Source organism: Pelodiscus sinensis, chromosome 5, assembly GCF_049634645.1.
Source record: "Pelodiscus sinensis isolate JC-2024 chromosome 5, ASM4963464v1, whole genome shotgun sequence".
NCBI lineage: Eukaryota > Metazoa > Chordata > Testudines > Trionychidae > Pelodiscus > Pelodiscus sinensis.
In genome coordinates this window covers 86,837,039-86,853,356 of record NC_134715.1, presented here as the reverse complement: position 1 = coordinate 86,853,356, position 16,318 = coordinate 86,837,039, and the positions used below count along the sequence as shown (strand labels likewise).

General features: G+C 42.6%; 1 protein-coding gene across 4 annotated transcripts in view; it reads left to right on the top strand.

The window, feature by feature from the left end:
- The first annotated feature begins 1,549 nt into the window (after positions 1-1,549).
- Positions 1,550-16,318, top strand: part of DCUN1D4 (defective in cullin neddylation 1 domain containing 4) — a 57,675-nt gene continuing 42,906 nt past the window's right edge. For 2 of the 4 annotated variants that reach the window (XM_025179927.2, XM_075930443.1), the window contains exons 1-2: positions 1,550-1,740; positions 14,503-14,573. In XM_025179927.2, the coding sequence (XP_025035712.2) occupies positions 1,716-1,740; positions 14,503-14,573 (96 nt within the window). In that variant the 5' untranslated portion in view covers positions 1,550-1,715. Of the gene's footprint in view, positions 1,741-1,775; positions 2,293-8,782; positions 10,471-11,607; positions 11,754-14,502; positions 14,574-16,318 lie in introns of those variants that run through there. The other 2 variants (XM_075930444.1, XM_075930445.1) reach the window with 2 other exon arrangements.

Below are 16,318 nucleotides of genomic sequence, written 5' to 3'. Positions count from 1 at the left end.
AAAATTTGGCTTGCTTAATGTGCTATTTGACCAAAAGTCAGCTCTGGCTTGCAGATGTGCGGGTTGTTCAGTCTTCAGGTCCATTTAGTGTTATGTGTCTCTGATATTATAACTAGCAATCTTGCTGGCAGTAGTATAGCTACTGTTCTATCCACCAGACACTTACTTTAGATAAAACTCATCACTCTTGTGTTGGGACCAGTCATGCTCTGGCTCTTCATTTATTTCCAGATACTTTATTGGTATGACAATAAGTATTGCCAGAGTGGAAAGGACAGATTTCTATCAGACATATGTACAATAACTCACCTCATCTAGCCCAAGACAGGACTTCATAGTGGGGTCTTGCCTCCTAAGTTTATATGCCATTCTTGAGCATGCCTGCTGTATGGATGCAAAGTCAAGAATAACAAATGAACAACCTTCCCCTGCACTGGTCCTGTCTTCTTGCTTTTTTCTCAGGCAGTGGAATTGTTCTTTGCAGTTCTTTTTTGGAATTATCGGACATAAAACTTTAATTGAGTGTTAAAGCCTTCATTCTGTTCTCAATTATAGCTTCTGCCCTCTATTGTTCTTCATTATTTTTTTTTCCCAATTGCTAAATATCAAGTTGTTGAGTGTTTGGTCTATGATAAATTTACTCTCATGTCACAAGTAGTAACTTTTTGAAGCATCAGCTAGTTCTAGGTTGACCATATTTCCAAAAGAGAAAACAGGCCTCCCCAGCTGTTCTTGAGAAGCACTCCCTTCTCCCCTCCTGAGGGTGTCATGGAATCCTGCCTGTGGGGGGAATTTGAGGATCCCGCCCTCAGGAAACTGTTGCCTTTTCTGGAACTATGGCCTTCCCCCATGCTGAACCACTGTCTTCCCAGCTGTACCTCCCCCCTGAATCGGAACTGGCACCTTCCCCATGTTCCTCTAAACCCCACTTTGCCACTTTTTTTTAAACAAAAGTGGGTATTTATCCTGTTTGCTCTCACTAGCTCAGCACGCCATTGAGAGAAAAAGGACAAACATCTCCCTTTGAGAAAAAAAGCTGGGACTTTTAAAAGGGGCCATGTGGTCATCCCAGCAAGTTCTGCTGTCCCAGCCCATCCTTTGCCTCTGCAGCTACAATGAAAGCCTGTTCTTCCCTTGCAGCCTTTCCCTGGGCTGCAGGGAGATCGGTTCTCAACAACCTCTCGCAAAAAATCTGCGCGCAGCGCCCCGCGGGGCCAGGCTAGGTGTGAAAAGCTCCGTGGCCCACTCCACATCCCCCGCCCGCCTACCCCGCCCCATTGCTCCAGCCCCACCCACTGAGAGCCGCTAGTCAGAACTCCGTTCTCGTTAACCAATCAAAACAGGCCATGGGCGTGGTCCAACCCTTCAGGACCAATAAGCTTCCCGGGAGACACAAAGTAGTGTTCTTTGCACGCGCTTTCAGAGCCTGGAATAATAGACGTAAGCAAGACCGAATCAATATGTCGGGGAGGCGGTGCTCGTTGAGACCTTTAACCAATAAGAGGAAGGAGGTAGGCGGGCCGAGCAGTGTGGGCCCGGCAGAGGAAGAATGACGGGCGCGTGCCCTAATGGCGCAGTGAGGCGGGCGTTAGTCACGCGAGCCCGAGCCAATGGCGTGCACGTGTGGGCGGGGCAGGAGGGCTCGTGCCTTGGCTCTGTGATTGGGAGACAGAGACAGAGGGAGCCCGGCCGGGCGGTGTGTGCGCTGCACGAAAATGCACTCGGATGCCGCCGCTGTCAGTGAGTAGCGGCTGGGCCGGGCTTCCCGCCGCGAGCAGGCTCAGGGGTCTCCCGCAGCCCGTCCTAGGGGCTCTGCCCGGTGCCCGAGGCGGGAAGCCTGCGGGACGAGGGCGGCGTGGGGCCTGTGGGGGCATTTGCGGGGATATCTGGCGGGGCGCCCTGCACCCCGGAGCCGCAGCGGGATCGGCCGGGGAGGTTAGTGGGGACCCCGCGGGTGCCGCGGGCGCTGACAGAGCCTGTGACGCAGTTTCTCCAGTCGCGCACAGGAGCCTCGAGTCCGGCGCCGGCCCCGCAGGGTCCCTCTCTGGACCCAGGTGTGTGGGGTGGAGAGCCCAGCGCGCGCCGCCTTGCGGCACGTTCCCCCTCGGGTAACTTAACGGGTTTCGTGTCAGCCCGGTGCGGGAGAAAGGGGCTGCGAAGGGGAACGAGCCCGGTGCATTGTGGGAGCGGGAGTCTCTCCTGCTGCACAACGCTGATGGGCTCAGCGCCGGCGGGGACTACAACTCCCGGCGTGCAACGCGCTCCAACTCGCTGCCCTCTCTCCCAGCTTGGGTAAGTGCGAGTTGCCGCCTGGGGCTCCGCTCGGGGGTCGGTCTAGGCACCTTGCGCGGGGAGCGCCGCCAGGGACGTGTTCCCCGCAGGGATGTGGGAGACCAGGGCAGAGTTATCTCGGGAAGAAATAGCTCTGTTGGGGTAGGAGGCAGGAGGGCAGCGTGTGACCAGCGTGCTGCCCTTTGCGGGAAGGGGGAGTGTTGATTGGGGTTTGCCCCTGAGGGGCGACGCTCCCTGGGGTAGTAGAGTACAGGGGTGCCAAGTGCAGGCAGGGCTTTGGTTTGCCCATACAGGTGGGGGGGGGGAAGCAGGGTTGCAGAGCACAGCTAGGCATGACCATACCACTACTGTCCCCCATGAAATATGTATAGTATGTGGTGAAAGCACACAGAAGGCCAGATTTCATGGTCCATGGTGTATATTGCATGGCTGTGAAGCTGATAGTGAAATAACCAATTGATAGGACCCTATCTGTTTCTTACTCCCATGTAGAGTTAGGAAGAGGGGGCTCCTGAAGAACCATTTTTCTGTGCACTGGGTTATCCCATGAATCTGCCAAAGAGATCTCAAGGCAACTTGCTTGGAGGTATTCTTCAGTCCCCTAAGGAGGACTGCCTTGCTTCTTCCACCTCTATAGGACACTTTCCCATGCCTCTTTGCAATTACTCCAGCAGAAACTATTCTTCCACATAGGTTAATAGCATATGGGCTTGATCTGCCGCTGAAGACATTCAGGAGCAGTTCCTCTTCATCCTCTGTTACCCCTGGGAGTGAGAGAGCAGTTCAAATCACTACTGCCTGTGGAAGATGGCCCCAGTGGACAGTGTATGGCTCCATGAGCCATGGGAGTAAGGGCTAGGCTGAGTCTCCTAGGATCACATGTCAGTGTCCCCAGTGGTAATAATCTGGTCAGGAAAAAGAGTCCCTGCTTGTAGCTTTCTTAACAGGCCTGTGTTCTAAAAGATGTGTGCATCATGCATCTTCCCTAAGTAGCCTGTGTTGATCTTAGTAAAACATCCACCAGTGCTTTCAGGAGTAGCCTTGTTAATGTACTTCTGTGGCAAGGTGGTCTGGTGCCAAAATAAGAATATGCATGCCAGCTATTACCCTACTGTAGTTGAGAAACCCCATTGCTGCAAAACTATCTATGTCCATCATACAGTCCTTTGTATCAGGATGCGATTAATGATTCTACGTGCTTGTCATAGCAACCTATATGGTGGATTTCCTAACTCCAGATTGTTACCAATCAGTCAAGAATCAATCTGGTGTTGGAAGTCTTTGACACACCAAAAAAAGTTGGCTTCCAAACAAGTATATACAATAATTACTGTGGTTGCTGTACATTAACTTAGATCAGCTTAATTTTGCATGGTAGGCTTGCCCTCTGTAATATAAAACAGTGAGATCTGGTTCTGATCAAGATTGTAAATAAGAGTAAACATGAAGGGGGGGGGAATTAAAAAAAAAGGGAATATCAGTTGGTTACATAGTTTAAGTATAAACAATAGATATGGCAGTTAATCTGTTTATCAAGTTTTATGCAATACTTCCAACTTGATGGCTATTAAAGAGAGTTCATGTAGAGTTGTCTCACACACCCAGGTAAGCATTCCAAAATTTTGTTTTTTTTCTATTACTAATGTATTGTACTGTTGATTGATAGTAAATCAGAAATGTGTGCCATGGTTATGATTCTGTTCTAGCTTCGTGTATGGTATTTCTCATTTACTCAGTTTTGTCACGCTAATTCATTTAGTCCTTAAATTTTCTGATCTATTTAAACCCAGACATGACTTTTTATTGGAAGCCCACTTGAAATAAACCTGTTTGTATTTCAGGCAAGTGCATGTGGGTAATGCTCTCAGCTATTGTTTGCATTTGGATAGATTAAATTTTCAGTGAGAACTGAAACTTAAGCCACGTTTGCAGGAAATTGGTTCAGATTTAAAGCTGAACATTAAAAGTTGGAAATTTAATAAATTCACATAATTTTGCTATGTTTTAAAATCCATTCAGCCTTTTTGGTTGGTTTTTATGCACTGAGTTGCTCAGTGACTTTGACTGTAACCTGTTTCTTTTAGAAACATGCCAAATATATTGCAGGTTCTTTTGCTTTTTGACCCTGATTGTCATAATTGCTGAAGGGCATTTTGTAAACACTATATATTGTTTCTCCCTATCTTGGTTCTGTAGATTTTTGGTTTTGTTTACATCACGGATGATCGTGACTAATTGACCTGCCCAAGCCAAATTTGTCATCACTTTTTCTTAATTAAGAAAACACTTTCTGCTGAACTTCATATCAAAAGACTTGAATCTCATAGTCTTGGAGCACTTCCTTTTTCTCCACTCTTTTTTTCCAATCCCAACTGTAACAAGAGAAAATGTCGGCAGTATTTTCTCCATCTGTATTGTGTAATTAATTCTGAAGGTTCACAAAGTATTTTAGGAAATCTGGAGTTAGCAATGCGTCACTTGCTAGTGAAATACAGTTAACACTAGCGTGAAAACCAGTGGACTAAATACATAGTACATCAGTTTTCGCCCAGGACACTGAGGCAAGCCCCATATCATATTGAAAGTGCTATACAGTACACTAGTCTTCAGTGGTCACAGATCAGTCAGACGCTCTGGGTTGACTTCTTGTGTTTTGGTCTCATCCATTTGACCCCAACACAATAAATTGCATGAAACTCAGCTACTGTAGACATGCATTGTTAATTTTCCTGCAGGAAGATACCTGAATGTCTGGCAGATTGGTGTACTCTAAGATCCATCACTGATTTTGTATCAAGTTGTATCACATGAGCCTAAGTAGTGAGCTATTGTGTTAGTAGTTGTCTTGCTTCTGACTTTCTAATGCCACTTTCGCTATAACTTTCCTTTCTTGAAGGACTGTTTCAAACTCCTGGAAAGTAGTTTACTTTTACTTAAAGCTTAAGTTTTGTGGTGGATTCATGGATTGTGGGACCACTGGCCTCTCATAGGACTCTCCTCCTTTACTTTTCTAGGCAGAATGGGATGAGGCCTGACTGCATTTTCAGTTTGTAGCCTTCCCGTAGTAATCTTGGCTACAAGATATTGGCCTTGAGAAAGGGGGATATGAGAATAGATTTAAAAACATTTTCATCTGTGTTCATATAGAGCTGTAGTGTGAAATAAAATCATTCTGTATCTTTTCCTACTTTCACTTCTCCAAGATGTGGGATAAGTTTGAAAAGTGGTATATAAACTCAGGCGTATTAATAAAACCAGGCCTCGTCATAAGACTACAACATGGGTTTTATAACTGGGTAGAGACATGGTCATCTTAACAGTTTATATGGTTCAAAATGTTGATACAGCAAGTATTCTGCCATCACAGTCAAAGTTGTACTACCACACACAACTCTTATTTAAATTTTTGTACACTGCAGTCTAAGAGAATCTGGGCAGCTGTCCATTCTTATATACCCTTACATGAAATGCCCAGTGTTTGTTGTCACTAAGTAAAACCATTTGTGATAATGCACTTAGGAGTGTCATACCTTATATAACTAGGAAAGAGGAAGATTAGCTAATTCGATGGCACAGGCATACCTGTGCCATCCTGCTAACACTGCAAAGAGTTTCTTGAGCTAACCAGGCTAACTTATGGCTAGCAAGACATGAACTGCCATAATTATTAATAGTGTTTAAGTCTGAGTGTCTGGGGACCATGTATAAAGCCAGCAGTACTATTAATTGAAAAACTCAGTTGAATGACTACGGTCCTGTCCATACTACCTATGTTTAAGACCTACTCTATTTCTAGGTTTGAAAAACTAGTAAATGTTGATTTAAATTCTTATAGGAGAACTTGAGGCCAATAAAGGAGAAAAGTATCTGGCAGTGTTTTTAGGCTCAAGTCTATACTGGAGATGAAGTGCAGGCATTTCGGGTGAAGTGCAGGCATATCGAGTTGTGGTGCATTACAAACAAACCTGATGTGAGTCCTCCACTGGTGAAATATCAGCTCTGTGTAGTTGTGCAGTGACACTTGTAGTTAATTCCTGAGTACCTACACAATCAACTTGCCAGGTCACTGCTGACTTCTGGAAGGTGTAGAGCCAACAGGATTACCTCTTGTTAATAAAATGGTGTTCAAAGCCTGATGGCTTCCTGGCAGATGTAGGTGTGATGTTTTGGGGATCAGACTAGTAAGGGGTTCTGTCGTCATCTGTCCTGTAGTCTTGAGTCTCCTTAATGCTGTGGTGCCAGCTCAGAAGAAGCTTTGAGCCTTAACTTGGTTCCATAGCCCACTGCTAACCTTTTCTTCAGGGATGTAAAGAGGTAACCAGTTAACTGATGGCACAGCTGGGCTGGAACAGCGCCCTGTCGAATGTGAGTGGAGGGGCACTCTAGCCAGGCCCACTACGGTGTGATGCAGCGGCCCTGGCTGAGCAAGAGCAGCCCTGCCCATAAGAATGGCCGTACTGGGTCAGACCAAAGGTCCATCTAGCCCAATAGCCTGTCTGCCGACAGTGGCCAGCACCAGGTGCCCCAGAGGGGGTGGACCGAAGACTATGATCAAGCGATTTGTCTCGTGCCATCCGTCTCCAGCCTCTGACAAACAGAGGCTAGAGACACCATTCCAATCCCCTGGCAAATAGCCTTTTATGGACCTAATCTCCATGAATTTATCTAGCTTCTCTTTAAACTCTGTTATAGTTCTAGCCTTCACAGCCTCCTCTGGCAAGGAGTTCCACAGGTTGACTATGTGCTGTGTGAAGAAGAACTTTCTTTTATTAGTTTTAAACCTGCTACCCATTAATCTCATTTGGTGTCCTCTAGCCCTTATATTATGGGAACTAATGAAAAACTTTTCTTTATTCACCCTCTCCCCACCACTCATGATTTTATATACCTCTGTCATATCCCTTAGTCTCTTTTCCAAACTGAAAAGTCCCATTTGCTTTAGCCTCTCCTCATATGGGACCTGTTCCAAACCCCTAATCATTTTTGTTGCCCTTTTCTGAACCCTTTCCAAGGCCAAAATATCTTTTTTGAGGTGAGGAGACCACATCTGTACACAGTACTCAAGATGTGGGCATACCATAGTTTTATACAGGGGGCAGTAAGATATTCTGTGTCTTATTTTCTATCCCTTTCTTAATAATCCCTAACATTCTATTTGCCTTTTTGACCACCGCAGCACACTGTGTGGAAGTTTTCAGAGAACTGTCCACGATAACTGCAAGATCTTTCCTGATTTGTTGTAGCTATATTAGCCCCTATCATATTATATGTATAGTTGGGGTTATTTTTCCAATGTGCATTACTTTACACTTATCCACATTAAACTTCATTTGCCATTTCGTTGCCCAGTCACTCAGTTTTGTGAGATGTTTTTGAAGTTCTTCACTGTCTGCTTCTGTCTTAACGATCTTAAACAGTTTAGTATCATCTGCAAACTTTACTACCTCACTGCTTGCTCCTTTCTCTAGATCATTTATGAATAAGTTGAATAGGATTGGTCCCAGGACTGACCCTTGAGGGACACCACTAGTTACCCTCCTCCATTCTGAAAATTTATCATTTATTCCTAACCTTTATTTCCTGTCTTTTAACCAGTTCTCAATCCATGACAGGACCTTCCTTCTTATCCCATGACAGTGTAATTTACACAAGAACCTTTGGTGAGGGACCTTGTAAAAGGCTTTCTGAAAATCCAAGTATACTATATCTACTGGATTCCCCCTTGTCCACATGTTTAACTCCTTCAAAGAACTCTTAATAGATTATTAAGACATGGTTTCCCTTTACAGAAACCATGTTGACTTTTGCCCAACAAATTATGTTCTTCTACGTGACTAACCATTTTATTCTTAACTATTGTTTCCACTAATTTGCCCGGTACCAATGTTAGATTTACCAGTCTATAATTGCTGGGATTGCCTCTAGAGCCCTTTTTAAATATTGGTGTCCTGTTAGTTATCTTCCAGTCAGTAGGTACGGAAGCTGATTTAAGGGATAGATTACAAACCACAGTTAACAGTTCTACAATTTCCCATTTGAGTTCTTTTAGAACCCTTGGGTGAATACCAAACCTGCACTGTCCTTTGTGGGAGATGAATCTGAGGAACTGTCCTGGCCTGAAGTGTCATTAGAGGAAGTTATGGAACAAATAGAAAAACTTAACGTGAACAAATCACCGGGACTGGATGGCAATCTCCCCAACATCCTCAGCCGTGAAGACTGATGCAGATAAATCATTTAGCTTCTCTGCAATGTCTTTATCATCCTTGATTGCTCCTTTTGTGTATCGATTGTCTAGGGGACCCACTGTTTTTTTTTTTTTTTTTTTTTTTTTTTTTTAAGCAGGCTTCCTGCTTCTACTGTACTTAAACATTTCACTGTTGTTTTTTGAGTTTTTGGCTAGCTGTTCCTCTATCTTTTTTTGCTTTTCTTATTACAGTTTTACACTTAATTTGACAGTGTTTATGTTCCTTTCTATTTATCTCACTAGGATTGGACTTCGATTTCTTGAAAGATGCCTTTTTGTTCCTCACTGCTTCTTTTACATGGTGGTTAAGCCAGGGTGACTTTTTTTAAGGTCTCTTACTATGTTTTTTAATTTGGAGTATACCTTTCAGTTGGGCCTCTATTATGGTGTCTTTAAAAAGTTTCCATGCAGCTTGCAGGGATTTGACTCTTGTCACTGTGCCTTTTAATTTCTGTTTAACTAACCTCCTCATTTTTTGCATAATTCCCCTTTTTGAAATTAAATGCCAGAGTTTTGGACTGCTAAGGTGTTCTTCCCACCACAGGAATGTTAAATGTTGTTATATTATGGTCACTATTCCCAAGCGGTCCTGTAACAGTTACCTCCTGGACCTGATCCTGCGCTCCATTCAGGACTAAATCTAGAATTGCCTCTCCCCTGGTGGGTTCCTGTACCAGCTGCTCTTGAGGAACTTTATTTTTGCAGTTCTTCCTGAGGTGACGTACCCAGTCAATATGGGGATAATTTAAATCCCCCATTATTATAGAGTTTTTCTATGTCACTATCACTGTCACACTGTGAGCTATCCAGAGCCCGGTTAAACAATTCATTTTTATCATTTTAACAGTTAACATTATTGAGGGGTCTTTACATACCTAATTTAATTATGAAAAGTAAATATCCTCTCACATTCAAAAACCAAAACAGGAAGTTTATCACCACTCTGCCAGTTACAAAAATATATATTTTTTTCTTTTCCTTTTCCTTTTGTTTTTGTTTGTTTTTGTTGGATTAGAATTAAAATGTCTTCTGTTTTCACATTATCATTAGTAATGTCCACATGAATATGATCAACTTGCGATGGACTACAGCAGTGGTGGGCAACCCATGGGATCCTTGTGACCCATTGGGGTTCTATTCAGCTCATGAAACACTTACACTTTTACTGTTGTCCAGAGTTGTTAGATTCTGCTGGCTTCTGTCCACATAGGTTTTTTCCTACCAGTATTATGAAAGTGTCATGCACATAAAGTAAGGGCACATGAAGTGAAGAACATGCTTAATGTACACAATGGTAACTGAGAGAGCCATGTGCTCCCTCTGCATCTAATCAAAGCACTGCTAGGATTCAATCAGTACACCCTACAAATTCTAGGTACACAAGTGCAGTTAGCAAAACTGCCCTATCCCAGGAGACCATCTTGGTTTCAACAATCTTGCAGCCCACGGAGGTGAAGGAGAGCCATTCATGCAGCCCACTCACTAGTCGTAAGTTGCCCATTGCTGAACTAGGTTTTAACTGCTTTTGTATCTAAAAACAAAAAAAAAAACCCTAGAAAACATTTTTGTGTCGGATCTATCAAATGTGATATACAGCTTGAATTTTTGAAAATATTAATTTTAAAATTTGAAAATCTTTCCAACCGACAAGAACTATTAGGAAGTATTAGGGCTGTCAATTAGTGGGCGTTAATGCCTGTGATTAAGGCAGGGCAGAATTAACTTGCATTAATCAGAGATCCGCAAAGCAGCATGAGCTGCTGCAGAGCCTGTCTCTGTTAAGGATCAGTGATGCAAACCACCACCAGAGGAGACATGGAAAAATGAAGCAGCCATAAAGGAGGAAGAAACCTGAAGACATGGTTCCAGCTCCAATGGAGAAGTAAACAAGAAAAGTAAAGACCCTGACACTCGTCCCTCTCCCCTCCCAGGTGACCATATTTTGTAAAATAAAACAGCTGGGGGGGGGGGAGGGGAGGGAGGTGTCTTGCCCAAGCTGACCCCTTCTCCTCTTCCTCCCCTTCCCCCTCCCCACCCCTGGGGCAGGGCTCACCCAAACCACCCTCTCTGCCTCCTGGGACTGACCCTCCCCCACATCTGATTCTGGGACTGAGTCGTCCCCCCCCCCCAACTCTGCACTGCCCATGGTGGGGTCTACCTCCCCAGCCCAGGGGCTGACCTCTCTCCTGAGCTTGGGGGCTGACTCCCATCCCTGAGCCCTATGCCACCTGCAGTTGGGGGCTGAGCCCCCCCCCCCGAACTCTGCACTGACCATGGCATAGTCTACCCCCCCTCCGGCCCTATGCCTCCCACAGCTGAGGCTGAGCTAAAAAAGAACCCTTTTGAATAGGGCACAAATATATTGATTATACAGAATAATTAAAGTTCAGCTTTCATGATGGAATTTGCACTACAATACTTCAATGAGGTGATTTGAAGGTTGTTTTTTTACAGTGTGTTTTGTAATAAAAAATAAATATAAAATGAGCACTATACACTTGGTATTCTGTTATAATTGAAATCAATATATTAGAAGATGTAGACATCATCCAAAAATACTTAATAGATAGTATTCTTATTGTTTTACATTGCGATTAATTGTGATTAATTTTTTTAATCACTTGACAGCCCTAGAAAGTATAATAGATATTAGGATAAATTAAGTGTCTCTGAAGACCCTAAATAACTAAATCTTTTAATGGGAATTATTTAATTTAGTCCTGCCATGAGGGCAGGGGACTGGACTCGATCTCTTGAGGTCCCTTCCAGTCCTAATATTCTATGATTGTATGATTCTAAATCATATTTTAGATGTAACAATGCTAGGCACAATATTTTATAAGTAGAACCTGCAATTACTGTAACTGTTAGTTTAAAATAAAGCAATTTAACTTTTCAGCTCATTTACACTCTGCTATGTTACTCTGGATATGTAACTTCACACTATATGGAACTTTCCTCTAGAAACAGAAAATATTTAGACTTTGAAATCCTCAGGGTGAGGAAATTTGATCACTCTGTTACGATTACTTGTACTACTATAATATACATTATTTGATATTTTTCAGAAGGAAAACTGATGATAAAGAGGTCAAGTTATAAACTCGAGTAAAAAAAATTAGTACCGGAAACTATTTTTTATTCATTTTGATTGAAGTGTCCAGATCCTTCTTGAGTTGACTTTGTGTTACTATTTCACATCTTTGGACGGAAGGTATATATGTGATACTGCATGCGCCTTGTGATATAGCACAGGTTCTCCATTGCTGACTCAGTTACAGCAGTTGTCATTTCAGCAAATGATAAATAAAAAGATTCTCCCGAGAACATCAGCATTGTTGCAATGCTCATTTTGGCAGAGTATATTTCAGGTGCAATGATTTCTAGTCCCTAAAATTTTTTTTGATTGAGAATTCTTTTTAAACAGGAAGCCAAACTCAGGCCTGCTGTAGCAATGAAGTATACTTACCACCACGTCTCAAAAAATCTGCAAATGTTTTTTAGTGTTTATAGATATTTCAGCTAGTCTTTTTTTAAAGGGATTCTTCTGATTTTGCTACTCAGACCCTTTGTTTTTGGAATTACTTACCATATTAAAAAGTCTCAGAAGGGTAGCCATGTTAGTTTGTAACTTTAAAAAACAATAAGTAGTCCTGTGGCACCTTAAAGACTAACAGTTATATAGTATCATGAGCTTTCATGGGCAAAACCCACTTTCTTCAGATGAGCTTGAGTGGAGAAAAAAACAGGGGAATCCTAATTTATAACAGAAAAAGAAGGAAGAAGGGAGGGTGGGAAAAAAGTACCTGTCAGTTGTAGTGAGGGTGCTAATGAGGCTGGAAGTGTCCCAGACTTTTGATGTTAATGGGGTGTTGAATGTAAGGAAAGCTGGTTTTATAATGGGACATCCAAGTATTTTTGTTCAAGCTAGGGAATCTGTCATATTTGCATATGAAGGTCAATTCTGCACTCTTTGTACAGTAGTTGGTGTATCAAATTCCGTTGTAGAAGAATGACTACTCATTAATGGATTTAAAAATAGCTCATGATACTGTATATAATTTGTTAGTCTCTGAGGTGCCATAAGACTACTCATTCATATTAAATAGATAGATAATTTATATAGAATAACTCCACTTTTGGTGCTCAGTGCATTTTTTAAATCAATCTTGTTGTCTGGAAAAAAAATCAGAGTAAATCCAACAGTATGGCAGAGCGGTCTGCCATTGAATTAAGCTATGTGTGTTGTGGTAAGGAACAACATTGTAGATCAGTAAAATTATTCTTTCAAGACAAGGTACTGAATTAAAAAACTATGTTTAATCCACTATTATGAGAATTCCAAATCCATGCATAATGTGTTCTTTAAAAGTTGGGACTTCCCTCCGTTACGCCTTTTCACTTACAACAGAGTACTTGCTATGAGCATAATTTGAATTGTATTGTAATTTTAATTTTTTTTTTAATGCTTCATATAGCTTACCTCGGTGTTTTCTGGGGACTTTTTTTTTTTTTTAATATTAAAGATGGAGGTGTGGAAATTATATATTTTTTTTTCTGTGACTTTCTTTATTTGTTTAGAAACTGAAAAGAGGTGAACATAATGTTCCTGTATGGAAATGCTTTAATATAATGACTAGTATTAGTATCTAAAGCTTGTTAGGGGAGTAGCCGAGTTAGTCTGTATAGGATAAACTTAAACAACAAACAGTATGGTAGCACTTTAAAGCCTAACAAAACATGTAGTATAGTGATCACATATCCTGGTATTAGAGGCTTTGTCTTGTATAGCAACTATGCTCTCTTCCGTCCCTCCTGCTGCGTCCCCCCCCCCCCCCCCCCCCAAAAAAAAAAGTATTCCAATTTTTCACATTTGCTATCTGATCACCCTAGTATTAGTGGATACTCAAAGTAAAATTCTTTTATACAGGAGTGTTATGCTGGCTGTGTTTGATATCTCTACGGCTGTTCAGAGAGGGCTGCTGAAATTGTCTTGCACGACTGTCCACTACCATTTTTGGTCTCCTCTAAGTTCATAGGGCTATTTATCACAACATTTGGTAATGTTTGCCTGACTAGTCCCAAACAGAATGCTTCTCAGGTTATTTTCTTTGGGGCTGGACTATGCTTCACTACTGACAAGGGTTAACTTTTGATGGGTTTGGAACCTGTCATACTTTTTTAGCAAGAATATTGCACTTTGCTTACATGGAGGAATTCCATTGACACTATTAGTGTTGGACATGAAGAGAAGCCATGGTCATGGGGGGAGGAGTTTTTTTAAAATCTAAATATAATTTAGGTTAAAAATATTGCATGAGACATCAAAAGTAAGGAAATACAAAATGATCTTTTTCATTCATTAGCTAGTTATTGCTGCTTTATGCCTCTCGTGTCTGTAGTCAAAATTAGCACGGGTATTGTGTAAATGTTTCCATTGCTTTTGTTGGAGAATATATACATTCCTTTCTAAAAATCAAACTAACTTAATGTAATGTTTATGATAAATGTGCTTGGGATATTAACTTAGCATAGGGACGGATGAGAGAGTTTCATGGATTCTGTAGGGGGCGGAGTATGTGTGGCGGGTGGTTTTTGTTTTTTTTGGTTAAATTCATCTTCATGAACTTGTGTGGTGGGTTGTTTTTTTTTATTTTAATTTTGCCTACAGTGGAGGAGATCTTGTGTGTGATTAAAAATATATATATACAATTTGTTTTAGTAAGTTGTACTTAATTCCTGTGCTGTGGCAAAAATTATATACTGTAGTCCCTTCCCCAAAAAAATGGGGCATAGTGTTTTTTTATGTTGAGAAGTATTCACTCAGGCTTTAACAGAGCCTGATAGTGGGTTTTTTTTTTAAAGAGAATGCATAAAATCTTGTTTCTAGCAGTAAAAACTATATTCCATAATGTAATTTTAACCAAGAGAAGAGACCAAACTAAATTCTGTTTTTCCTCTAGATTTTCAGCTGAACTCTCATCTATCAACACTGGCAAATATTCACAAGATTTACCACACCCTCAATAGGCTGGTAATAACTTGCAATTTTCTCTTTATTAATAGCTAATTTATTTACTCTAAAATATTTAGAATATTATACTTTTTTGTGGGAGAAGAATGGGTTTGGGAGGATCCACATTAAGGTCCCACAGCTAATAGTTACTTCTAGTATGTTGATTGCTTAAGGTTGCACATGTATGCACAAGAGGTTAGAATTAAGATTTGACTATGTCCAATGTAATCCTTGTCTCAATATGTGTACATTTTGGTATGCATGGAAGCATGTGTGAAAATTACATGTTCCTTGTGCTCACAGATTTATTCAGTGTCTGGCTCCTTAGAGTAAATATGGGTAAACAAGGACTGAACATGCATTGGTCTACTTAGAGCAATACAATGAGGCATTGGCTGTTGATGATGCTTGTCTCCTTCACTGTACAGTCACAGTATTTTCCCCAGCATAGCTAGCCATGTACATTCTTGCAGTTTAGGGTAACTGCACCTGTGTTTCCCATAGTGCTCCAGCAAGGTCACGTATTTTCAGGCTTTCAGTTACCCAGTTGTTTCTCCTGCATGGAGATACTCTTCTCGGAAGGGAGAGAGATGTGTATATTTAGGCTGCATGGATGCATGCCTTCATTGTACATGGGCATGTGGCTCCCAGTTTCCCACACGCTGCAAGGGGTGAGGCCTTGTTTGCTCTGGCCCCTCACCCTACGAGGGGGGAGAGCACGGAGCTCCTGTGGCCCTCCTCTCTCCCAGCGAGGAGGGGTTGGGCCATTGCTGAGGCTGGCCTGGCTCTCCCCATCTTTTCTACCGCCCGCAAGGGGGAAGGCCTTTCTCCTCCCCACCCCCACCCTCCACAGGGGGGAAAGGACTTCTGGCTCCCAGCCCTCACTTTTCCCCTCCCCACACCATGCAAGGAGAAGGGATAAGGAGGCTATGTGGCTCCAGCCATGTTCGAGTACCAGGGAGGGAGGATTAAGGATATGTGCATCAGCTGTGTGGCAGGCTGCCCCTGTGCAGAGGTGGTGTTTTAAAGGATCTACAGCAGCTGCTCCTTTGAAACACCAGAGGCAGCATTTTAAAGGGGCAGCTGCCGCACAGCTGATACCCACATCAGCTGTGCAGTAGCTGCCCCTTGAAAACGTTGCCTCCACGCATTTCAAAGGAGCAGCTGTCATGCCACTAGCAGCCTGACCCCAGGCTGCTAGTGGCATGCATTGTAGCATGGAGCCCAGAGTCCCCTGCTGACCCCGGGCTCCATGGCTTTGAAATGCACGTGAGCCCCTGAAGGGGACTCGTGCATTTTAAAGCAGGCACGCCACGTGCAGCCTAGAGTCAGAGGGACTTCGCATACAACCTGGGGCCAGTGGGTCTTTGCCCACGAAAGCTTATGCTCCTACACTTCAGTTAGTCTATAAGGTGCCACAGGACTCCTCGTCGCTTCAGTAATTGTAGTTGCTCGTTTTTGTGATAATGAAAATTATCTGGATTAGTATCTTGGGCTATGTCTAGACTGCAGGCTTCTTTCGAAAGAGGCTCTTTCAAAAGATCGCGTCTAGACTGCAGGCGGATCTTTCGAAAGAGAAATCCGCTTTTTCGAAAGAGAACACCCAGCGAGTCTGGATGCTCTCTTTCGAAGACGGCCTCTTTACATTGAAGAACGCCTTCTTTCGAAAGAGGAACTTTCGAAAGAAGGCGTTCTTCCTCGTAAATTGAGGTTTATCGCCATCGAAAGAAAAGCCGCGTTCTTTCGAAATAATTTCGAAAGAA